The sequence below is a fragment of the Cataglyphis hispanica genome, chromosome 14 (assembly GCF_021464435.1).
Source record: "Cataglyphis hispanica isolate Lineage 1 chromosome 14, ULB_Chis1_1.0, whole genome shotgun sequence".
NCBI lineage: Eukaryota > Metazoa > Arthropoda > Insecta > Hymenoptera > Formicidae > Cataglyphis > Cataglyphis hispanica.
Genome location: NC_065967.1, coordinates 767,574 through 794,273, shown reverse-complemented (window position 1 = coordinate 794,273; position 26,700 = coordinate 767,574). Strand labels below are relative to the sequence as shown.

General features: G+C 35.9%; 1 protein-coding gene across 2 annotated transcripts; it reads left to right on the top strand.

Annotated features, from left to right (window-relative positions):
- LOC126854461 (MOB kinase activator-like 2) lies at positions 1 to 26,698 on the top strand. Of its 2 annotated transcripts, XM_050601231.1 has the most exons (6): positions 1 to 600; positions 21,076 to 22,198; positions 24,045 to 24,299; positions 24,818 to 24,942; positions 25,213 to 25,440; positions 25,982 to 26,698. In XM_050601231.1, the coding sequence occupies exons 2-6, from the start codon at positions 21,954 to 21,956 to the stop codon at positions 26,059 to 26,061; spliced, it is 933 nt and encodes a 310-aa protein (XP_050457188.1). In that variant the 5' UTR covers positions 1 to 600; positions 21,076 to 21,953; the 3' UTR covers positions 26,062 to 26,698. The 2 variants fall into 2 exon arrangements, with proteins under 2 accessions (XP_050457188.1, XP_050457190.1); XM_050601233.1 differs by lacking the exons at positions 1 to 600; positions 21,076 to 22,198 and adding an exon at positions 10,093 to 10,416.
- The last annotated feature ends 2 nt before the right edge of the window (positions 26,699 to 26,700 follow it).

The following is a 26,700-nucleotide window of genomic DNA, read 5'->3' as shown; positions in this document are numbered from 1 at the left end:
AACGTCAGGCAATCAGCTGTGCGCATCTCGGTAATCTCGCGCGTCTCAGCGAACGTCTCTATCTCCGTACGCTATTGTTATCGCGTCGTGACGAAAATTCGTCCTCTGTGTGCTTTGTGTCACGCGATACGAGTCGACTCGAGGGGAGCGATCGGGAGTTTCGGGTATCGGCGACCGTTTTACGACGCTCGGTCGCGGCAAGCGAATCGCCGCAGCTATGTATTGTCTCGGCGGGCAGCGGGGCATGACGGGAACAGGTGACAATAGACACGCGCCATGTTAGATTTTACGAGATCGCGAAACGCGCGCCGCTGCTGCTGCTGCCGCCGCGGCCGCCGCCGCTGCTGCTGCTGCTGCTGCTGCTGCTGTCGCCGCCGCCGCTGCCGCTGTCGCTGCCGCTAGTTGCTACTACCGTTGACTACTACTCTCCCGTGTTAGTACCGTGGGGAAAAAGTGAGAGAAAGGGAAGGAGGAGATTTACACTTTGTTTTCTCGGCTATCGCGCGCGCTGTTTTCCTCGCGACGGTGATCCACACGAAAATCATCCAAGCTGGATAGGTTACCCGAGTATCTCCGCGATACCGTGGACTGGTTTATGGGGTAAGTGTCTTGTCTCTCCCTCTCTTTCTCGCGCACAGTCGAGAAGAGAAGTCTTTACTTTTTTTTCCTTTTTTTTATCTTCACGTTTTCGCGCGCGCTGTCCGAACTGTCCGCGATCGTCCGCCGTTCCGCTCCGGCGTGAGAAGTTAACCTCCAACCTGCGTTAACCTGTGCCCGCGAACGAGCGAGTCACAGAGCGCACCGTCACGCCATGCGTTCTCGTCCCGTTCGCGCGATTATCCGCGCGCCGGGCTCGCCTTTTCCTCGCGAGGAGAAAGTCATCGCGGCGAGAGAGTCGCGCGCGCGATCATCTCAGCTGGATTTTCGAAGCGTCGCCTCGGAACGTCTTCGTCATCGTCGGTCGAGTGATGCGTGCACCTACAAGGGCGCTGAAAAACCGCACGTCTCGAACTTTCCCCTCTCATTGTGTCAGTCTGAAGTCCACCTTTTTCGAACGAAGAAATTTGGCTGAAAATTATTTCTGTCTCTCTCTTTCCGATTTTTAATTTATTTTCGAACTCATCGCGACCTTTACGTTTTGACGTTAAATATTTAGTCGATTAAGAAAAACGTTATTAACGAATTTTCCGAATCTCCGCAATAATAATTTCGGCATTTTTCTGCAACTGTAAATTTGACAATTTAAAAAAATTTTATTATAAAATAAAAACCGTACAAACACATTTAAAATTAAGCGAAAAATAAAAAACTTGATATTTATTTGTTGTAAAGCTTCCAAACAGTTTGTTTATTTTGGATAGGATCTTTTAAGCTCTATTTGCGAGAATCTTTTTAAATCCTTAAATGATCACACGCAAAGTTTTTACTCTTCTGTATAATAGCATGTTGTTTCTTTTTTATTTGTTTAATCGATCGTTTCTCTCGCTCTGTTCCAGTGAGTGACCTTATAAAATCAGTCGAGGATGGATAATAGGTTTAGTTAAATAAGAGTTTGGTTATAGCGATTCAGTCTTTTCTCCGTCACACTAACTGTTTCATCGGAGAAACCATTTTAATGACGGATTCTCTTTAGCGAAAGTTTTGAGGACTTATTACGGTTAATCTCGCTGAGCAATGAATTCATCGGACTATAAACAGATAATGAAATATTAATTTTAAATGTTATTTTATTTATTTAATTCGAGATTTGATATGAGAATATATTTAATGTAAATTAAAAAGAGACCAGATAAGATAATACTCGATTTAATTTTCAATAAGAGAAAGAGAGGGACTTCATGTTTATCAACAATCTAGATTTGGTGATAACGCGACAAATCGCAGTCGATTTATTTTGAATACGCCGTTATTTTTTATTATATTTCACAAAGTGAAAAGTCTCAATCTCTTTCGCGAGAATTTTAATTATATTTAATTAATTTCAATGCTTAGCGAGACACAGGTAGTGCAATAACATAAATGAAAATAAACGAGCTCATTGTCAATAATTTTCCGCTACATTGACATATCGATAGGAAATTTTCCGGCTTGTAGCGTTGAGACATTCCGTAGACTTACAATCAGATATAACGATAGACAGAGAAAGAAAGTGTATTTAATCACGTTTAGCGTTAATCGAGGTTAGCGTGGGTTTTAGGGTCAGTCTCATGGACAACCTCGATTTACTTAGACTACTTAGCGGTTTCCCTTTTGCTGCATTCCCGTAAACCTGCAATACAAAGTTTCCTTTAATGGTCGCAAGGGAATCGGAACTATCAAAGGAAAATTGATGAAATTATTTTAGTTGTTTTCGAGCTGCATTAAATTTGCTTACGTAAGACATAATATACGTACACTTATTAACATCGTTGAACTAGAAAGAGTTAAATGTATAAGTTATGTATATGTATAAAATATTTTAGATTCGTATTTGCAAAATATCGATGTTTTTATGCTGCCTGTATACATTTATTGCTTGATTATTATGATTAGATTGGACGTATCAATTCTTCGTCAATATTTTTCGAGATGCGCGTCACGGTTAATTGTATACACAATAAAATTTTATAAGTGAGAAATAATTATAAAAAATATATGATTTAATAGTGACAGTAAGAAAATTATGTAATGGTATCTCGGATATTTTATATTTTATAATTATATTATTACGATTATATTTACGTTGTTATTATCACTTTTTTTTTATTAATTATTATTTTATCACATTATTTTTTATTAATTATTATTTATTTACAATTATTTATTTATTTATACACAACTAATTATTATTATTTTAATTTATTATTTTTATTATTGACATTATTACTGCCTTAACACATCCCTTTGATTAAGTATCTGAGAAGTACATTAATTTAATATTTAAATTTAAAAAAACTGTTATTAATTATTTTTGCGAGAGAGAGAAATATCTCTCTTTTTTGAAACCTCGGCAAGATAGTTGTTATATATATTCGGGACACATGTAATTATACTAATACAAATATCTTTACTTTCGCGATGCGTGTCTCTTAATTTCATTTTTCTATGTGTATGATATTAATGTACAATAATACCCAATGGCAACAAAGGCGATACAACGGAGTCATATTTATCAGTCTTAATTCGCGAGACACGCGAATCGCTCGTATAACAGAAGAATTGATGTTACAATTACCATCGAATCGACGATGGAGACAATGATCCCCCCAGTTTTCCATCCCATTCGGGATACAGCAGGCTATTTTCCCCGAGTTTCGCGAGAGCCGGCTCTTTACGAGGGAGATTTATGCATAAAGTTTCTCCGCGACACACTATTTTATACATAAAATTTGCACGCTGAATTCTTCTATTCACCGCGACAAGTTATATGCAACCACCACACGAATGATTATGAATTTTATTCTACTTTCACCGGATTGTGAAATCGGCTTTGTATAAGGTCAAATTTCTTCAACTACAAGACATTTCTGTTGACTTCTGAAAAATCAATATACAAGATCCTCTATCTGTCAACCAACTCGGATCACTGGGATTACATATATTTTTGAGATATGTTTCTCTTTCTCTCTTTCTGTCTCTCTCTCTCTCTCTCTCTCTCTCTCTATTTTGCATCAGATTACATAACTTTCAGATCGAAGATTTCGTTTCAACAGTGGCTTGGAACATAAACAAAATGTAATATCTTGTTTAAGAAAATAAATGATTTTTTTTTTTTTTTTTGTAAATAACTCTAGTTTGTCAATTTTAATTATTTTCTATTATATTTGTAATATATTATAGAATTTATTTTATTTATGTTTTGATCATTGCTACGGAGACATTAGATGGTTCACAATTAAAAATAATCTAAATTTAAAAATAGTAAAAAAATTATTAACTTGATTGTAAAAATTAATTCTCTTGAAAAAGGGAGCTTTTCTTATATATCCTCACTTATAATGAGATTAGCTCTCATAGATTTTGATTCTTTCAATTATTATATTCCAATTTAAACGTTTTATATAACTTGTGCCAGATGGCAGATATCGAACTTTGGCTTACTGATTATCAGTTTGACAATGAGCTTTGTCGAGTATGAAAGAATTCTTTCTATATCTTGATTAATTTTTTTTCACGTAGAATTATCTTTTTTTCTCTGCTATATTATTATTGGAAATAAATGAGGAATTAGCTTTCGAAAAGCGATGACAACTTCACAATTGACGCGCATTTCTTTCAACAATGATATCGCTTTAAAGATTGTCGGTCTCTCCGACCGGACGCTTTCTTTTAGGCTTGCGATTTAATTAGCGGTATCTGCCATCGGCATTAATTGGATGTTATTAATGTTATAAACACGTCGTTGCGTCGTATAAATCATTATCGTATCGCCAGTTCCTGAGAATTAAAAAATACAAGTACACTGAATACGAAACATTATGAAAATTTTGTTTTCGATAAAATCACAAAATATTTTCAAAGTCAAAATTCATGCTCGCCAATTAAATTAATTTTGAGATGGCAAAATTTTTTGATTTTGTAAAATTACATCCTTTTGGAGAAATGATTAATCGACGTGTAGATAATCGAGCGAATTAATCGGCGATAAAAAAATTTTTTATCAAGGTAAAATGATGTTTTTTTTTGTTCGGAGTATTCCATGATTGATATGCGTCGATCAATAGTGGATATACTGCTTTTTGCGAGATTAAATCTTTTCACAGCAAAGTGTCACGTAGGTAATTTTTTCTGTTGCTTACAATATATAGCGTTAATGTTTTGCATTAATAATGTACTTGGCTGAAAATGGCGACTCGAGTGTCTCTAGCGAGCGAGCAAAGTCTGCTCGCTGGCGCGAAACCGAACCGAGCGATGACTCACCTCGATCTCTCGCGGTACGATTGGCTTCCTCGGTGATTCACGCACGGTTACGCGTTCGCCAAAATCCTGTGACGTGACGTTCCAGGGCGATGTATCGCGTGATTCTTCACGATCTCGGAGGACTTTGCGGAAAGAATCGAGACGGTGTAAATCGATGGCGAGTACTTTTCGATAGCTCTGAATAGAACATAAGTATCGTCGTTCAAATGCTCGATCTTACAGCTGATCGTTTCGAAATTAGACAACAGACAGACGGTTTAAAGTGAACCGAAATAAATTTCATTCTGTCACTGGAGATATCTAATTTTTGAAATCGAGAGTAAGCTTTCAAATCGTCACGAATAGATTGTAGGATTTTTAAGATTCGCATCTTTTTTTGTAAGGTTTTGTACTCGAGGTCACATAATTTTTAAAATAAATTAAAAGACGCTTACAATTTTGACGTTCTAGTACTGTGAGATTGATCTTCTGTGTAATTCACGGTACACGTCAAACAGTGTGATTCGGTAAATTTAAATCTGTTTGACGAAAGATTGCTTACTTATACGTATGACGTGAGTCATAAAGACATTCCGTCCCACGTAGATTAATCAAAGTAATCATCACCTGAAAATGGTGACAACGTAATTACAGGTTGTCTTCCCTAATGAATAAGTAAATATTAATTTTCTGAACTATCGCATTTTCTTATAATTTATTTAGAACTATAAAAATCTCAAAATCTAGCAAAAAATGATATGGAAAATCTCAGAGGACACTGCAACGTTTCTCTGCGACAAGCTTGACATTATATTTTGTTTTCAGATAAGAATTTCTGTGGTTTAATGAGCAGCAGTATTTTTTAACTCATTAAAAACTAAAACTAGAATTTTTAATAATTTATGCGCTTTCTCAAAATGAGTTTCTCAAAATAGTTTCATACACACATATACACACATTATTTTTTTAATAATATTTCATATAATGTCGCACGTGCAAAAATATATCAAAATAAAATAATATATGTTTTATCATGCAAATATTTACATTCTGTTAATTATAGTCGTCGCATATGTTATCGCAAAACATTGATGTTTACAGTTTCTAAGTCATATGTCTTTGCATATATAACATGAATAGATGTCAACAAGATAACTGTCTGTTTATTTCTTTAGAATTGATCGCAGAGTTGAACTGTATTTTTAAAAATTAATTATCAATTTGTGCAATTATTTTATATGATATTTATTTTATATGAACACTGAATATGTTATTCTCATAAAAGAAAATAATCTAAAAAGATGTTTTATTATAATAATAGATTATTATAATTAGATTAATAGGAATATCTTTTTATTTAATTTCTAAAAATGGGATAAAACTGAGACACTCTCAAAATATTATGTATACGAAACTAAGACAACTTAATCAACGAGAACGTCTTAGAGCTCTTCTGGAAAAAGCGAACATGTTTTCGGAGAGTTTTACCTTAAATATACTTAGGCATTCTAATTTTAATATATTTTTGTATTTTGTTTTTTATTTTAATACACTTTCGTATTTTGTTTCTCAAAAAGTCATCGAATTTATTGTTAACAAGAATTTCAAAATAACGCTTATTTAAATCACTAAAATTGCTAATAAATGAACAACAACGTGCCTTTTACTTAAACATCCAACCACTTTATTTCACGATAACAGTCACTTTATCGTCGGCTTTTACGAGCTCTGCCAATCGGTGCTTGTGAGTATCCTGCCAGTTTTTCCGGGCAAACACAATTATCGCGTTTATCACAAGATATTATCGCAACGCTCCGTTGCCGTGATGTGGAGACTTTTATTGTGCAAGCGGGAAAATCACGGTAAAGTTAGGCGTGAGCCAATTTATATCGTTGATCGACGCGACGTAATATAAGCATTACAATATCTGAAGGGCGATTTCTCTTCAAAAACAAGATTCATCTAATTTTAAGGAAACTTTTTCTTGACAGATGTTTTTTTATTCGAGTCTAGTCGTTAAAATGTATTTTAATCAGAATGAGAGTTAGGAAGAAGTTACAAAGAAGAAGATATTTAATTAAAATTTTGCTAAGAAAAAACTTCCAATTGACTTTCAATTGGTCAGAGAAAACATCTCTGTAAAGTTTGACGAGTCATTTTTAAAATCATTGAAATATTAGAATGTATGATGTTTTATTATTTAAAGATAAATTAAAAATGTAAATTGCTTAATTTTAAACAAAAATTTGTTTTTTATATTTTTTCAATAGAGCCTAGTTTGCGTCTATTAACATTTTTGCACTTGCGATTTTGATTTATTGCCCTCAAAAATGATAAGTTATTGAATAATAACGTCAAAATTTAATTTTCTTTATGTTTCTATGATATAATTATGTCGTGATATACATATGGAAGGTGTATACGTTATCGATTAAAAGTTAGATTGTTGGTTTTCTTGAGACTCGTTCACGCTCTGACTATTCCCAAAAATCTCCGAAGAATATGTCGCGGTCTGTAAACGTTCAGGTCGACATCGCATTTACTTGACATTCATCCGCACCTTCGTTATCTCCGTGCTCATTTTTCACGATAATGTCACCCGACGTCTTCCGTTGGCAATGGCATATTCGTGAATGGAGAAATGGCGAATGATTCACGGACGAGTGAGCAAAAATAATCGGCCTAGGCGGAATACTCTCGCTCCGCTGGATAACAATTCTGGTTATTCATTATCAGTAATCGATACCATCGGCCGTTTTCAAAACGCAGCAAAGATCGATACTATTCTATCGGATGTCATAGCATTTGCACGAAATTTTTGGCACGATTAAGTTACTCGTTTCTTATTTACATATTAAACACAGCTGTTTGGTGTTTACATAGACTTTAGATAAGAGGACGAAAAAAGATAAAATATTATTAAAAATGCTAAATATATCTATTTAATCCTGATATAATTTTTTCGACATGTAACTTTAAAGTTTTAACTATCACATAATTTTTTTTTTCGTTTACAATATTTTCCGATATTGTAAATCGATACGAGTATCGATAATTTGTCGAATTTAAGTGTCATTCATATTCTGAAGTTTTTCGATTCAACTTACTCTAATAATAGACTTCTTGTTCACGTTCGCTCGCAAATGGCGATGGTATATATTGGCTAGTTCGAGTCGGTCGTGTAATACTTCGATATCTATTCGCTATCGACGTAATTAGCGTCGATATTTCTCTCCCAGCTGGCGGACACCGTTGACAACTGCCTTTATTCTTGGCGCCGATCGCCGTTTTTCCGACGTTTCAAACTGCCATTCAGACCGCGAGCACACATGTCGACGTTCTGTAATTTGTCCGACAATATTTTTTATCGATAACCCGTACATCCGATCAAATATATACATGTAACATCGTGCGTTATTTTTTTACTGTCGCGAACCCGAATAATTTTTATTAATAATTGTAAAATATTACGGATATGTGAGTAGGAAAATAAATATATTGTTTTAAATTTTTTATTTTTTCATTTTTTTGTCTCTAAATTTATTAAAGTTTCTGCCATTGTGATGATTAAAAATGAGATTTGGATAATTATAATCGGTTCATCATGCGTAAGAAATCGATGCTATTAAAGACAATTTTAAAAGATTCAAATGTAATAAAATGCACGCACGAAATGGCTTTAACCTTCTACATGTGCGATGCGGATTCCGTGAATTTGTATTTATACGCGCAGATGGAATATATTAAGTCCCTTGTCGTTCAAACGTGTGTCCATCGGTTCCAAGTTCGTCCGAATGTATCGTCAAAATTAGCATTTGCAATGTCGCAATTAATAGAAACGTTACATGCCTTTAGTTAATCCATTTACAGAATAATTCTTGCTTTCTCTCTTTTTCATCGTACAATAAAAAAAGTTTGAAATGTTATTTATCCAAAATTTCTCTCAAAAATCTGCACACGAGATTATGCCTGTTATCATAATTTTTCCGAAATGTCCTCTTTCATCTGTTCAATATTTATTTCTATATAATAGACATATTGACATAAAGCCAATAAACGAAGAAGCATTTCAGTAGCGACTCGTCGATGATTAAAATTTTATGTAGTTTATTGATTATCCTTTGAGATAACGGAAATTGGGTCAACACGTTGTTAAAATTTTTGTATATACATATATTATTTGACACTGACCGTGTTTCGGCAATCTTCGAATATTAAAGCAAATAATAATGTAAATAGAATTTTAGCTCTTCTTAATTGCATTTTTATATTATAGGAAAAATTATTATTCTTTTAATTCTTATTATTTTTTATTATATAATTTTAAAGAAATGATTTTTCTAAGCTTTTATCGGTCGAAAAAAAATTAAATATATGTTTTATTTTTCTAAATCATGTAAAAAAAAAATTTAATTTTTTGAAACAATATACACTTTTATATATAAACTTTTTATGCTATTTTTTTAGAAAACATTTTTTTTATATGAAAAATATAAATATATATATCCGATAAAAAAAAATATATAAATATTGTTTGTATGCAAAATTTATTTTTGTCACATTCCCCGCGAAAACGATAAAGTTGCATCCGCAGAAAATTAGGGTATTCTATACACGAATTTTTTATTCGTAAGATAATAGTTACTCTATCATTTAAATTTATTGTACTTTCGATCCTATTGCTCCTCGCACATTCGAATTCTCTCGAAACAGGTACTAAAGTGTCCAGATGAGAATAGCCATTGAGCGAACGATCTCACGTTGCGCTGCAACATGTTAATAGACATAGAACTTGTTTGGTTTCGCTTCGGTCAATCGTTAATTGCATTATAACGTGTCCGCTCGAGGAAAACGGAGAACTCCCGAGCGAGAAGAAGGGAAGAGAAGTGAAAGAGGATGACAGTACGCGAAGTATAGCGGCGTCGCTGTATACTCTGAAGAAGCCCCTGGGTACTTTCTCTCTCTTTCTCCATCTCTTTTTCTCAGATCGTCTTTTTCATCGCCTCCCTCTCTTTCTCTCTTGCCGATCTCCGGCATCACCGGCTTCCTCTTGAACATGGTGGAACTCTCTCGGTCCCCCTTACCTCTGTAGAGTATATCCGCATCTTCCCCTCTCTCTTCCGCTTTCTCTCTATCTGCTACGGCGGCGGTGGAGAGGTCGACCGCGACGTAGACGATCGCGAGGTGGTGGTACCTGGCGAACGGCGGCTTGCCTGCTCGCTGCCTGGAGAACGGCAATGTCAGTCTGTGCTCCGTTACTGGCCTAACAACCGGCCGAGTGGTTCCAACCAACCGGAGCAAAGTACATATATCTTTCCCTCTTTCTCTCTTTCTTTCTCTGTTCATCTCCTGCCCTCCTACGTCTCCTCTCCGCTCTCCCCATTGTTTTATGCCCCCGGCACACCTGCCCACGTTCCCCTGATACCGTCGCGCTCTCGTCCCGATGTTCGGCCTGGGTAACAGGAAGGTTCTGAAATACTCCGCCATCGAGACATCACTCTCCATCGACGTCGAGGATACGGTCACGTGTTTCTGCAGGTCAGTTTCCGGTTTGTCTCGCTTTGATATGAAAACGCCACCCGTGGCGTCCTTGCATACATACCGACGCTGTGTCCGTTGCGGTGATGCTGGTGGTTGGTGACGTTCGATAGCTCCGTTCTCTTTCTTGTGGATTTAGCGAGAGATGACACGGACAATTTCGCTCACCAAAAGTGCTCACATGTCAATGCTACATACAGAGAAATTGGCCGCTTGATGACAAAATTTATGATTCCTATAGGTAATGCAAATTAATTTTGTTACATCTTTTGCCTTATGTATCTAAATGGCTCAGTCATTGCGTATAAAATGCCGGCTTTATATCAACAATCTTTGAATAATATTTCTAAAAGACAGGAAATAAGAAGCGACAAAATTTAATATTTTTTACGTTTTCAAAATAAAAAAATTTTATGATTTTATTTCGGACATAAGAAATTTAATAAAAATAAATTACAGCCGGTAAAATCCAGAATAATAACGATTTTTTTTTTGTACGTCATTGTCTCTCAATGCGAATCTTAAACAAGTTATCGTTATCTTGTCTTCAGGGAAAAGATATCGCTGATATCTGACTTTGTTAATGATTAGATGACGTCGAATGTAACAAAACAAATAGAGAACAATTGCAATTCATCCTTAAGCAATTCGTCTAGACTTACGTCATCGCGGAACAATAATAGCACAAGCAACTGCTCAGTAATACCATTGTTTTTTTTTCTTTTTTTAATCATTACGAAACATGTTTACGACGAAGGATATCAGAAGCGGTATTTATACGTCTTTGGAAACATGATCTGATCATACTATTGTCATAAGACATGATAAAATAGAGTGAATAAAATGTAATTCCATTTTTCTCCATCTTTTTCTTGCAACATCTGTTCGTAAAAGATATTATGTAGCAAAATGTAAATTGGATACGCGAAAAAGCTACTCGAAGGCTGCCTTCTTGAAAATACGAAGAAATTTGTTTTATCAGATGACGAAGTTGTTTTTCCGAAAGCTTAAAGTAACTTATACATACATCACAAGGTCTAAGATATCCGCCACGAGGAGATACGCCAGGACACGAACAAAGTGCGCGATGGTTATTCTCACAATTTGACGAAATAAATCTAGCGAGAAAATATATGTATACGAGGCTGCAAAAGAGTATACAGTTACAATAAACTATCTTATCAGGCAACTGTTTCGCAAGAGTCTCAATTTACACAGCTTGCTGTAATAAAGAACGAGAGAGATATAATATTTAATTCGTAATATTATCTCTCCGAACAATTGTTATCTTGACTTTATAGCGATTTTAGGAATTGTCTACACGTTATCACACCACGAATCAATCAAAAGAAATTGGTTGACAATCGTCTTGATATCACTTAAACAGATTAATAATTTTATATACAGGGTGGGCCCAAATGTTCCGGTTAGACTTTGACATTTTATAGGAAATTTAATTTCAAAGAAAAAGTTTTTTATAAAATCTCAAAGTCTGGTCAGAAGCCATTTGAGCCCATCCTGTATAATCTCCGTTAAAAAAAAAATTTATATTTTATATGAAACTAAGTTCTTAAAATGTGACAAAATTTTAAAACATGCAAAGAATAAAATACAGAATATTACTACGAAAATAGATGAAATATTTGTATCTTTCTGAATCGAGGGAATTTCACTTGTGCATCCAGAGTAGGATCTCGTAGTTGCCGTGTCGCGGCTTCACTTGCGTATCCGTGTGACGTAATTACGTTGCGGACATGTGTGACGCGCGACGTGTGTAGCACGTGCCTACGGTTGTCATGCGCTCGACGTGGTTAAGAGGCCAGCCGTCTCTGTGGCTTTTGAAACTCATCAAGGATGCTCGTATATTACACGGTTTTTTATTACACTAAACACGATACATGCCTTTAAAATACTTCACTTTTATTCGTAACGCTTTTTTTTTTTTCCTCTAACGACACTGCTTCCTGTGCATAAAATATAGGATTCGAAAATTAAGTTTGAAAGAAGCGTCCTGTATAATTATTTATTAGTCTCAAACAAGAAAGAAATCATAAACTGTACTTCAAAATTTAACCGAACGTTAACTTTATATTAACGACGAACACTCCTGTTTAATTTTTTACGTTATTTGATGTTAGCCGTGTTCTTATGTATATACATATAGAGTTTATTTTACGAATAATTTTCACTCGATATTTCCTCAATAGAAGTTATCGAAGGTTTAATTAGCGGGTATATTTAAGTTTCAAGGTTGCTTAAAATTGAAAAGCTTCGGCGAATTAAGATTCAAGCGCATGAATAGCTAAATAGAACCTCATTTTCGCCCCTCTTATATATATAGACGTAGATATATATATATAGTACATATATCTATATATATATATATATATATATATATATATATATATATATAATATATCTACGTATTCTCCTGAACTTTGACGACTCGGTGCAGCATACGATTAAGGTTAAGTCAATATTTGCATTTGACGAGGTGCTATTGGATAGGCAAGCTTCACACCTCGATGCTTCCTCGCTTATAGAGATCGAAGCTGGAATTGAGATGATGATGATATGACCTCGATTTTTAATGACCGTCCAATTGAAGATATCGAATCGAGCGTTTGCTATCTCGCAAACATCAGTTTGTAAGCTGCGAATACAAGAGTTGCGAAAAGAAAATAAAATGCAGTTTGAAAAGAAATACGTCGTAATTGAGGAAAAATCCAACACAAATTTCTGCAATTTCAATTAAAAATTCAATTAAACTCCGTCTACGTTTAGACGCGTATTTTTAATGGCTTTATTTTAATATATATTATACAGGGTGGGCCCAAACATTCCGGCCGGATTTTGAGATTTTATAGAAAATTTAATTCTGAACAAAAAGTTTCCTCACAGCTGAAACGCTTGAGCCCATCCTATGATATACATGTATATGACAAGGAAAATGTGAAGAGTCGGCGGAATTTATTACGATTCAAGTATGGCACTGCGCATAGTAATTAAAATATAATATTAAAATAATAGAGCAACGTGTGTTTTTGAAACACGAAGCAGTTGACAGTTTATTTGATTCTACGTGAATGACATTCCAGATTGATGAAAGAGTTTCGCATGCTAATGTCGTGTTGGTATTTGTCGTGTGGAAAACACACCAAGTTGGTTCATACGTTTTCATTAGGTTAATTAACACAGTGACATTGACATTGCGACAATGTTACCGTACAAAAAAATCCATCGGCTGTTTGCCTTATTGTGACCTCCCTTTACATTACTTTTTCGCAGCGTCATGTCGTTCGTCTGACACTTATTTTGATATTGCGTTCGCCATTCAATAACTTGCTAAAGGCGACCGCTATTCGCGGATGCGCGTTGTCAATTTCGTCGCTCCTTCATTGAAAGATTCATGCCGTCGCGCGGAAGAGGGTAACTTTTCTCGATTCATCCTGTATGCGATACGAATATTTAATACGAAGAAGGAAGGCGGTTCCGTGAAGGACATGAAACGCGAGCCGATTAATGGACTTCCGGCGAGAGGTGACGTCAGGCGCGACACGTCGTGAGGGCTGCAGAAACCGCACAGACGAAACCGCAAACTGTCGCGCTGCCCACAATCGGCTTGGACACACCGCGAACGGGAAAACCTTCCTTTAAACGGAAGTATTTACACGCAAAGTGTGGATAGAAAGTGACGCGCGATGTGCGGAATCTACCCTTTCTGACACGATAAAAATAATCTTATCCGGTTGTGGTCTCCTCCTCCCTTCCTTCCATTTTAATTTAGAATATATTAAATATTAATTAAGTAAAATAATATTTTTTTACGTTATATATTCTTGCAAATTTTATACTGAATATCATTTTTGCTCTTTGCTGCCATTCGCGATGTTTACAAAGGCAGAAATTGGAATGCGTAATTCGCGAGAGAGAAGGAGAGGGATATCTCGTGGCGAATCACCCTCGGGGATAGTGGCGTATGATGGGGAAGTAAACAAACGTTGGAAGAAATGTTTGTCAGGGGTAGCGTCGCGACGTCACGCGGAGGCGCCTTCGAGGCGCCGTCTTTCGGTCCGTCCATCGATTCGCATCCTGTAAGGATGTAATCCCGTCGAAGGGAAAATCAACCGCTTCGTTGGCACCCTGGCGCCAACCTTCCTCCCCTGCCCTTCTCAATGCGACCCTCGAACTCTCTCTTCCTCTTTTTCTCTCTTCCTCTTTCTCTCTCTCTCTCTCTTTCTCGTCGTTCCGATAATCATTTTGCTAGGATTGCGATCTCGTCGCGTTATCCCGGTTTAAGTTGAACTGCCCGTACAGGATCAGACTTCAAAGATCCCCGTCCTTAGATTTAATTGTTATTTCTCTGGCTTTTGGTCATTAAGGATGTAACGTTGAGACCACGGGATATAATTTCGAAGGCTTATGCCGTGCTTTCCGTTGTAATACCTGACGTAGACAATATTGTTGGATCTTTGTCTCTCGGTAATTATCGTTACAGCATCCTTTGTCGAGTACAATAATGTTTCGATGAAATTGAAATAATTTGCGTTGTTCATTGTGTTGGATTTTAGATCTCAGGATTGATTAGTTTTATGATCGCAATCGAAAAGTACCGTTAAAACTTTCATTGTGTTGTTTCTCAATATATCGAATGTATATTCAGAATAAAATTCCGAATAAGCTATTTGTGATAGCACTTTTCTTTTTATCATATCGTCGAGAAATATTACTGCGATACTTAAAAGTCTATCGAATGTGTCTCCAAAACTTTCTGATCGACATCCATTGGAATCTCTTCCAATCGTACATCCGCTGAAGGATTTCATTGTTTTCGTAAACGACAATCTTGAGAAGTACAGCGGGCGTGAATCGCATCGTGATTTTCGTTCTTACTGCACGTGGCGATGACATAACGAACGGATTATTTCTTTTTGCTATTTCGAGACACGCTACATCATCGACCATTAATCTGCAAATATATAATCCTCCAAAACTGAAATAGACATGTCGTGATTCTTTATTCTGAACAAACTTATTTAAATAAACATGGAGCTAAAAATTATTATTTGAAGTATACGATTATTGTAATATTTCAATATTTTCTTTTATTTTTTAAATATTATATTATAATATTAATTTATCAAATAGTTCAAATATTTATATACAAGATGTCTACAAACCGAAGGTCATTTTCATTATACTAGATTCTTTTAGACAGATTTGATTTATGCATAATATATAATGTTATTAAATTATTTTTGAAGTGTAAGGCTTATATAGAATGATAGTTTCCATTATAAATACTATATATAAGTTACACGATATTGGCTACGAATTTATGAGAAAGAGAGTTTAGACACGACTATTCTGTCTCTAATTGCTTCTAGAAAAGCGAACATTTAACGGATAATATGGAAATCATAATCCGAGAAAAATCGAGCGGCAAAGCTTGGATAGAAGATATACAAAGTGATCCAAGGGGGAAGATCGCACAGAAAGGGAAAGAGAGAGAAAGAGAGAGAACGCGTGACGCGCGCGCGGGAGCGGAATATTGATTGTCGCAGAGTCGGAGCGTCGCCTCTCCCCCCTCCACGCGCGGCGATGCCGTCCGTCCGGCAGTCAGCTGACTCGTTACCCGACTCACAGCTCACAGCTGATCCGACGCACGCCGTGGTGGCGCAACCGCCGTCGCATTGCCGTGCTCGCGCCTCTTCTCTTTCCTCCGTTCTCTCCACCATTCTTCGCGATCGACTCACCTTCTCTTCGTCTCTCACCGTCTCTTTTACACATCTAATTGTTCTAAAATGCAATAGATGCGTGAAGAGACCCGCGAGACTTTGAAAGAGAAAAAATACGAAGTACAGTAAAAAATGCGAATGAAATGAATCAGTATTTGATCTCTTTCTCGATAAATTGACAGATGTGATTCTATCTCGAATGTTTCTATTGACAGGATTAAAGAAACCAATCCTGTTTGATGTTTCGCCTCGAATGTTTCGTTTTCTTTGAAGAGAAAAGAGTGAAGGGAAAAATGGGGAGGGGAGAGCAAAAGTGTTGCCTTTGTGGAACTCCGATCGTTACTCCGGAAACAAGGCGTGTCCAAAATAATTCGTTTCTGGAATTGGAATTGGTATGCATTCGACAAAGTTTCTTTTTGACATTTATATACACGTTGGTTAGATATTTCTGGTTTCCACAATAATCTATTGATCACTGTTCACTATAAATAACTCGTTCATTGACGAAGATGAGCTTCCACTAGGGCTTGTAATTGCAGGAACTATGATTTACTTTAAATATGCGCGTTTAAAATAAATTCTAGATTATATATTTAAAATATATTAGTAATTATTAAGTCTTTTTTTCACACACACATATCATGTTTTGACTCAATAAGCATTTTTCATCTCAATTGCAATGTGTTAAATGTGTTAAATGCAATACATATCGCTGTTTTAAATTATTGATATTTCTAAATATATAGCTGCTCTAAATTCGACAAAGGCATTATTGTATTTTTACACTTCGTGTTGAACATACCGCGTATAGAAATATGATTTATAGCTCTTTCTCATAAAATCCATTGAAATTAATGTCGTGACAGACCAATTTTATGGTCATGCTAATTTCTACCACGTCCGATATCAGGAAGGTTAAATTCAATACGCGAAATCAATGCGTCCATACCTCATAGTCGCAATTATTGTACTATACAACATCACGCACGAAACAGCGTCGAATAAATGTCCTCTCGAATAAAAACGTGCATGCACATTTCGGTCTTGCGCTTATAGAATAATTAAACGAGATGTTCTGGAAGAGAGGCATATATTCAATCCAATTTACTAACAATGAAACAAAAGAGCGTTGAGATAGATATAACGTTTGCTAAAGATGCTTAAATTTAAAGTAATTAAATTAATTATTCAATCTAAATTAAATTATTTAACCAATTTTTATAAGTTTTATATATAATATATTTATATGTAATTATATATCATTAATATATTAAAATATGTAATTTCTTTTAAATTTTACTTGAACTCTAAAGTTTTTTTGTATTAATTCTATTCTTTAATTTATAGAATCTTTTTTCCTCACAATTATATAAATTATATATATGCTCCTCTATTTTTCTCAGATAAATAAATAATGTTTTACTATTATTCATTTTTCCTCTCGAAATAGTGAAAATACTGGAAAAGATCAATTTTCCAATTAGCGTGATATCGGTATGTAGTATTCGTATAACATCGCCTTTAATTCGCATTATATTATGATTGCGTTTCATCCCCGGTCACGAATGCGGTGATTCGTCAGGCCGCGATCTCGGCAGTCGCATTCGTGCGCTCGACGGCGGCGCGTCGAGTAGCACGAGGGTGTCTGAAGATCCGGTCTCCTATGGAAGGAAGAAAGGGAGTCTTTGGACGGACTTACGTTGCGAGATGCGCGAGAAACGCGGACAACACCTTGTCACGATCGGTCACTTTGATACATTCGAGAGTGTTTAGAAAGTTCGCGACGACTAGTCCCTTCAAATGATCTTATCCTCACCCATTCCATCTGTTTTCCCTCGTTTTTCCGCGCTCGTGAGTGACGAACCCATTAAACGCGAAAGAACGAGCGCTCCTTCTCTCTGCTCTATCGTCTCATTATTCGCCGTAGACGATAATGTGATAGGCAGTGATAACGACGGGGCACGATGCGACGTAATTCGATTAGGAGAAATACCGCAACGTCGACGTGATGCGGCAAGAAAAGAGCAAAATAAAGAGGACTACTTTGTGTGACCTCGTGGAGGATACTACGGGCGCAATGATCTCGCGAGGAAACGTGTACTTTTTTTAGACAGTACTATTTTAGTTTTTATTTATGACGAAAATATCAACGAGTTTTCCGATGATAAAATTCATCAAAATTCAGCGTTTGATTTGTTGATTAAAATTGACGAATTTATTGTTTCAAAACCGTTTTAAATCTATAACATACTTAAAAAATAATGAATAATAATAATTAATAATAATTAAATAATTAAAAAAAAAGATTATATATTACGAAGCTATGGAAAGCTACACGTGATGTTTTTATTTTTTAGAAATGAGATATACTGAATATTTTGTAATATTTTTAAGTCTATTAATTAAAATTAGAAGAAAATTATTGATTATATCAGAAAAGTTCCGCAGCATGTTCCATAACGAGCTTCTTGGAAAAAAAAATGAGAGTTATTATTTTTAGATAATTTCATTTATCCGACTGAATGCTTTTCATCGAGATGAAATAAAACTCGATTAGGTCATTACCACTCGCGGAGATGAACAAATTGTACGAAGAAAAAGACGAGAATTTACTGAAGTATTGAGTGCTGGAAATTAAATAAATCAATATTACATAAAAGGAAAATGAATGAGAGCAGGAAATACAAGACAAGAATTATTGAAGTAATGCAAACTGGAGGTCGAATAGGTTGATGCGCATATTTTTTGCCTGAAATCCCTCGTGAATTTTTGAACAAGACATTTCGGGCACGGGTTTGCGTGTCTAGGGAATGAGAAAAGAGGGCAGTCCCTTATTTACTCGCCTGGTTCCTCGGGAGATTCCCGCCGAGCGGCCGCTTGTGACGAGTTCTATCTGTCAGAATCAAGGACGGAGTAGCAAAATTTAGTTCTCAGCAGGCACTGTGGGATCTTCTAAAGACCACCAAATAAAGGAAGTGTCGTTTCTGAGATCGCCAAATTTGCCAGTATATTTCATTGAGTTCACAGTTATTTATGTATAAATAATATATATGCAAATATAAATATTGCCGAATATAAAATTAGAGATGAAACTGTAAATTTTGAATCTGGAGAAAAAAATCGCGATTTATCGAAGTCTGTTTGCGTGATGAACTGAAACATTACTTTTCCTTGCGACTCCAATGTCACATTGGATTGCATGCGTTAAGTGCGATTTGAATTTTGGACGCGACCTTATCCAGGTCACGATCAAGGACGCATATGTCACGGTTTCGTGCAGTTAGTCGAAATCGTCGGAGCTACTTGGCTCGAACTTTTCATTCACTTCCTGATGCATCGACATTCGAATTTACGCTTGACTGACTAACCAGGTTGATAGCTCGCATAACGCACGCTTATCATCGTAATTCTCGCTGATATCAATTCTTCAAATATATACAATATTTTTTTCGTCGTAATTATAAATTATTTAATTTTCTATAAATTATTATAATTCGCTTAGTGATATCGAAGTTTTTATTAGTTTTATATTATATTCTTTAATATTTTTTTAAAATTATTTTTTTAAGAAATAGATCGAGAAGAGAAGACGGACACGTGTTTTAATTTCAAAGAAACATGTAAATTTTTCTCTCGACTCTTTGTCGTGTATGTATTACATAGGTTTCGTCCAGCGACATAGTTTGCGTTTTACCTTTGCACCGGTACCAGGAAATTACGTTCGCGGAAACAACTTGTGAATTTTTGTGCCAATAAAACGAGCGCTTTCGAGAAAAAGTCAAGGTATAATCACACGTCTATTAAATGTGCCAGCGTGCATTTTTAATTTTATGCTACGTTACTTAATTTATACGAAATTATATTTCACTTTAATAAATTATTTTTTAATATATCATATAAATTATTTTTCATGTTATATCTGTGAGACTCTAAGCTAGATTTCGCCGATAAATTCTCTTACAATCGATATTTATTAGTTGTCAACGCAACGCAATAAAGTACGTTTTTATCGCACGATACAATCGCGAATTTTGCAGAATACGATCTTAATCTCGCATATGCAAAAAGTCGAATCAAGCAATTGTTTTTCAAACTCAATATATTTGTCAAAAAAGGGTCATAAATTTTATTTCACTCGACCAAGATCGCTAATTTTTTGATATATTTTTCTTTATGACATCATGGATGCACGTGTACACGATAACCCAGTTTCTGAAAGACAGCGAAGCGACAAACTCGCGACATTAACTGAGGAAATGAGAAACCTGGCATTGTGCCAGCGATGCATGTTGCTCAAATTTTTCTAGCGAATCGCGTGCGAGAACGAAGGAGACAGAGAGAGAGAGAGAGAGAGAGAAAATGTGAGAAAGAGGGTCGGGGAAAATGTAATTTATCAATGCTTCGAAATGTAGATTCCCCGAGAGTATACGCGATGAATAGTAATTTGATATACAGGGTGTTCGATTTGTCCATTGACATCTCGGAAACTATCAAAGCTAGACGAAAAATTTCAAAAAACCCAGGGGACTCTCTCGAGACGATTTTCAAAAATTCATTGCGGGCATAATATTGAAAAGATAGATAGACTCTTTATATCATTGAGTTCGTCTTTTCGAGCCTTATCGATGCTATTCTTGTAAGAACTTTTCATTTGAAAATTCGTCTACAAATCATCTCAAAGTAATCCCATTGAAGGGGCTTTTTGAATTTTTTATCTAGTTTTGATGGTTTTCGAGATATCGGCGTGGACAGATTAAATCGAACACTCTGTATATATACGGATATATAATATTTACTGTATCTAAATAAAAGTTTAAAGTTATCAGTAACAACTACAGTTGGTGGCCTCTTGAAATATTTTATAATGATGCATTGTTACAATGATTTATAAAAACATGATCGTACGGAAATTTTGCTCCAGATCGACGATGACCGATTTTTCGCGCACATTCTCGTAAACGAGATCGATTGTCTTCCAAGGAGTGTCTTCCGCACCTTCTGTCGTCTTCCCGCGAGCTATTTCTTCTCGAATCGATTAAGCCGAGCATCATTGTGCTATACGTGAATTCTCAGACTTGGTGAGACTATGAAAGCAGCAAACGTGAGATCGAAAATAAATTCAGTTAAGCTGTTTTTAAGTCGAAAGAATCATTCGAGGATTCCTGGGAATCACACACATGCACATTCGGAAGAATCTTGAAATTATTAGAAAAGTCAGGATATCTCAAAAAGGACTGAAAAAATAATATTATTCCTAGGAAAATCAAGATCTATACGGAGCGAATCCATGTTTGAAACTTACGAATATTAAGGACAAGTGAGTCTTTTCAAAAGGGAAGAAAAAGAGAGCAAAATAAATAAAGAAATATTATCGTATTATTAAAAATATAAAAAATTCATCCAAAGATCTTAAATCATTCACTTGAAGTGAATAAGTATCAAGCGGCGACTTTTCTCTTTTCTAAATCATTAAAAGAATACATAAATCCACGATCGAATCAAAGATCAGAAGAGATTTTTCGCTCTCCTACCACCTCGGAACATCGTTGGAACATTCCGTCCTCGATACCCGGAATAATTATTTAGAGACGCTCGAAGATAGATTCTCGCGATCCCCGCAACCTCCTGCGATCTCGAGAGGATCCGGGATAAGCGTCCCGGCACGTGCTTGCCAGAGTTCGATGACAATTGAACAAGATTTGGTGCCTACCCAGCGTGCGTGAGCGGATCCTCAGGCACGAGGGCGGCGCGCCGAGGAGATCGTTCTCGACGACGACGATCACGACGACGACGACGACGATGCTGCGTTCGCCGGCGCGCGGCGCCGTCACCGTCCTGAGGGAGCCTTCCTCGGCCTCCGCCGCCGTAGCGGTCGCGGCGGCCGCGGTGGCGTCCTCCGCCACTACCGTCTCGGCGCCGCCGACGCCGGTACACCACGGCGGCGCCGGCACCGGTGCTGGTAGCTCGAGCAGCGCCTCCTCCTCGCGTCTCTCCCTGCTCGACACCTGCCACAGGAAGATCAGGCTCTTCGGCGAGCTAGTCGCGTGAGTTCCCCTCCCGCAAACCATCGCGTAGATATATACATGTATGTATGTATGTATGTATGTATGTATGTATGTATGTATGTATGTGTATGTGTGTGTGTGTGTGTGTGTGTGTGTGTGTGTGTGTGTGTGTGTGTGTGCGAGTACCACGATGGATGAAATTGATATCGGTGTAATTAAATCTCACATCTTGTCACATTCAAATTACGGTCAAAATGAAAAAAAAATCCAGTCTCTATAATGAAAATTATATTCACGGTATACTATAAGCGTTATAAGCAATGTTATTATACGGAAATGTAATTAGACTTGTATATATATACAAGAAATATACGCACTGGCTGATTCATGCCAATTTTTTTCTTATGCGAAGCTGCAGCTTCTTTCCGAGGAGCATGTGCTTTCTAGAGAGCGATTAAAGCGCTTTGGACCGTGTAGACGTGGCTGAACATGATGCTGCTATCGTTATATTGCATGTAATTGCATTTTTCACTGACAGGAAGCTGGATGTGCGACGTGGCTGCTGCGAATTGAACGAAGCTCGAAAACACAGTATACTCGGAACCAATATTATATTTAGTTTTCACCTATATAAATAAAGATACCATGTTGATTACGTATTATCACGCGATTCACATTAATTGGGATTATTCATGTTTTGTAATATCATTAAGTTGATGCACAAAACATTTTCATTATCTCTTTTTATAATCTGTTTTTAAATGTAAAGTTTTATATATCTATTAATTTACACAAAAAGATTTATGATTAAAATTATGTACGATATAATAGAGTGATGACATCCTCTATAAATGTATAAGATGTGCTTTATATTATTATCACTGATATTACAATAATAATACATTGCAACAATCGATTTTCATTGTAATTTCCGGTTTTCCGCTGTAATATAGCGAACACAACATTATTATTATTATTATTATTATTATTAATTTGTATTATTATTAAAGAATTTCTATAAAATTAAACAATATTGAAAATGTTTTCTCTGGCGTTCTGTGTTTCCGCGAAAAAAATAATTTCGTTTGTTTTTCATCGAATTCGTGACGTGAGAAATACAACGCCCACGGCTTCGCTGATAGATTAAAGACAAATTGAATAGAGAGTCGGGAAGTATCGAGGGTAATTGTACAAATCCGATAATTCGCTAATCTGATTAATGAATTCGCGCTACTCGGTTAAAGACGAAACGCTCTCATCCAATCCAATCCGATCAATCTGAAGACCGCAAATTAGCGAACGATTGTGAATCGACAACCACAGTACTTTGTAAAAGATTTTTCATACGCTTTTTCATTGACGACTTTCCGGGGATTTGCTGTTGACGATGAGAAACTATAACGTCAAAATTATATAAGCTATCATTTTTGTAATTATTATTTATATTTATCATTGGCACACTTTTGTAATCTTTATTAAATTATCAGATTATTTTCTCTGTAATTTATTGATATTCTTTGTAATGAAACTGATCATTTCTCATTCCTTTGGCATATACCAATCTCTTATTAAATGTCACGTATAAGCTATTCCGAAACATGTTTCTCCTTTCAATTGTGAATTCTTTGACTTATAATAATAAAATTCTATGAGAAATCAATTTTTCTCTCTCTTTCCCTCTGATATCAATTATAATAATTGATAATTATTCTTAATAAATTGATTTCGGACAGCGTGCTCATTAATCTCACACACGCGAGGCTGTGCTATATTACATCTATGTATTTGTGCAATATCTACGATTTTGCTTGATTAGCTTGAACGTTTTAAAAAACACCATGTGCGAAGAGGCTGTGATTGACCGTGCTGTTCTCTCGTTTTACAGAAAAGCCAGACGAAAGGAGAAAGATGCGGGAGCCACGGAGGATCCTAAACTGTACCTGGAGGAGGCCGCTCTCGAGAGACAGTTGCCGGAGTTGGACCTGAGAATGCTCGTGGATTTACCTCCTGGTCTGGACTACAACGAGTGGCTGGCGTCGCATACCCTCGCACTATTCGATCATATTAATCTCGTCTACGGCACGATATCCGAGTTTTGCACCATGACGGGTTGTCCCGATATGACCGGTCCCGGGTTAAGGTACGTTGTAAGCTCCGATTTTTTCGCTTAATAAAAATTCATATCTCGAAGAAATTCTATCTCCAATTTTTTCGAGCATATTTGAGAGAATTATATTTTCTTAGAATGTAAAAACATACTCTGAACTGCGTACATAATATAAAGTAAATAAAGAGCGTTATTATATTTCTTGCACATTTTTTTATTTAAATTTTGAATATAAATTTAAGTTTTATTGCTAAAGGTGGAGGAAAAATCGAAAAAGAATTTGTGACGGAAAATCTAAAATCTTGAACATTTATTTTTTTAATTTCTTCGATATATCAAAACTAAGCGTTTTCATCACAGTGCAAATGTAATTTCTGCTAAATGCACCATCATGTTGTCATCATATTTTTAACAGAGATTTGATAGCTTTTATCGATGACATTTTGAAGTTTGATTCAAATTATTTATTAATCACTCTTGTTCATTATTTGCTTTGTGTGCTTTGCATTTAAAATGATCGATTGATTGACACAATTGCTTTATCATTCTAGAACGTATCTATGGTTCGACGAAAAAGGGAAAAAAACGAGAGTGGCAGCACCGCAATATATAGATTATGTTATGACATTTACGCAACGCACCGTTAGCGATGAAACTATATTCCCGACAAAATACGGTGAGTCATTTAACCTTTACATAATTATTTAATTTATTAAGAGTTTGGCAAACTATTATTATATAATTAATATAATTACGTATTAATAAACATTATAGTTTCATTTTTAATAACATATTGCTACTATCATAAAAACTTATATCGATCATTAATCGATCGAGAGATATGTATATTTATTATATTTATTTTATTTTATATTTAAATTATTAATTAAGAGACGATGAGAAGCACCAATCAGTTAATTATTATCGATTAATTATTTTTTTTTAGCAAACGAGTTTCCGAGTTCGTTTGAGTCGATAGTGCGTAAGATCCTGCGGCTACTGTACCACGTGGTGGCACACATCTACCACTGCCACTTCAGGGAGGTGGCGCTTTTGGGGTTGCATGCTCACCTCAATTGTGTGTTCGCCCACCTCACGCTCCTTAATCAACGCTTCAACCTTATAGATCCCAAGGAAACGGAGATCCTGGGGGACCTAGAGGCCGCCCTCTTGGGTAAGCTTTATATATTACCGCCGCTGCCACACCGATGCGGTATTGATCGATGCTGATTACGCAATGCCGGGGAGAGATCCGAGACTGAATTGCGCGACAGAATATTTCCTTTGACAATCGATAAGGTCGTGTATGTGTGTCTTTAAAAAATACATTTCTCATTATCGTAATTTTTTATTTGACGCGGATGATTGGTCAAATTGAAGTTCAAAACTAAACAAAATTTCTTGAAAATTTCTTGAAAAAAAAAAAGATGAAGACTGTATATTGAAGTTTCCGATATTCTCCCGGCATTCGTTATCGCCGATTATCGGAGAGGTACGCAATGTTGAGAATAGATACAGATATGGATTTACTCGCATCTTCGTAAAGCTTTGCGGAGCAACGAAAAGGCTCCGTTATCAATTTGCATGATTATTAAGGGACGAATCCAATTACAGTATATTAAGTGTATATTTAGCCAGCTACATTATACGCCTCATCGGAGAGATACATGTTTGATTTTATATTATCGATTCCCTTCCCCGACTATTGCTTACAGGTGACTCGACATCCGCGCCTTCGCAGACCTTAGCCATCCAGGAGACTCCGACCTCCACAACCACTACCAATACCACCTAGATCGCCGCGATGCGTAATAGCATGCGAGCAGAGGTTGCAGTTCCTGAGATTAGGTGACGATAGGTGATTCGTTTGTTCGTTCGGTTTCTATTTGCCTTCATTTTATTCTTTTTATAGACCACATGCGAAAAAATAGAATTTATTACGATACGATCGGATGGTGGATGATAAGAGAAAAAGAGAGAGAGAGGGGGAGAGAGAGAAAGAAAGAAAGATAGAGAATGAGAGAATGCGGCGATTCTGTAAAAACAAAGAAAAAAAGATACCAGTAGTACCTGTACATAGCAAAGTGTGAACAACTACATGATGTAATTAGGTTTCTCCGTTTGTTGTTTGTGAGATTGTACATAATTTATTAAATAGTAAGATATATATATACATATACATATATATATATATATATATATATATATATATATATATATATATATATACGAGAGAGAGAGCGAAAGCGAGAAAAATAACGAGTGAGAATGAAAGAACGAAAGCGAGCGAGAGAGAGCGCGATAGAAAAAAAAACGAGTATTGATTATTATTGACAAAGCTAGTTGCTATAAGAGATTTGTTCTGTAAAAATGATACAATAATAATATTGTAAAGTTAAAATAATACCAAATATATACCTGGTGTTAAGGCACA

What these genes read in the sequence shown, in the direction of transcription:
- LOC126854461 (XM_050601231.1), top strand. Translation starts at nt 21,954, where the DNA reads ATGCTGCGTTCGCCGGCGCGCGGCGCCGTCACCGTCCTGAGGGAGCCT. An exon ending in ATGACCGGTCCCGGGTTAAG is followed by an intron (nt 24,300 to 24,817) that starts GTACGTTGTAAG and finishes TTATCATTCTAG; the next exon opens with AACGTATCTATGGTTCGACG. An exon ending in CCTAGAGGCCGCCCTCTTGG is followed by an intron (nt 25,441 to 25,981) that starts GTAAGCTTTATA and finishes TATTGCTTACAG; the next exon opens with GTGACTCGACATCCGCGCCT.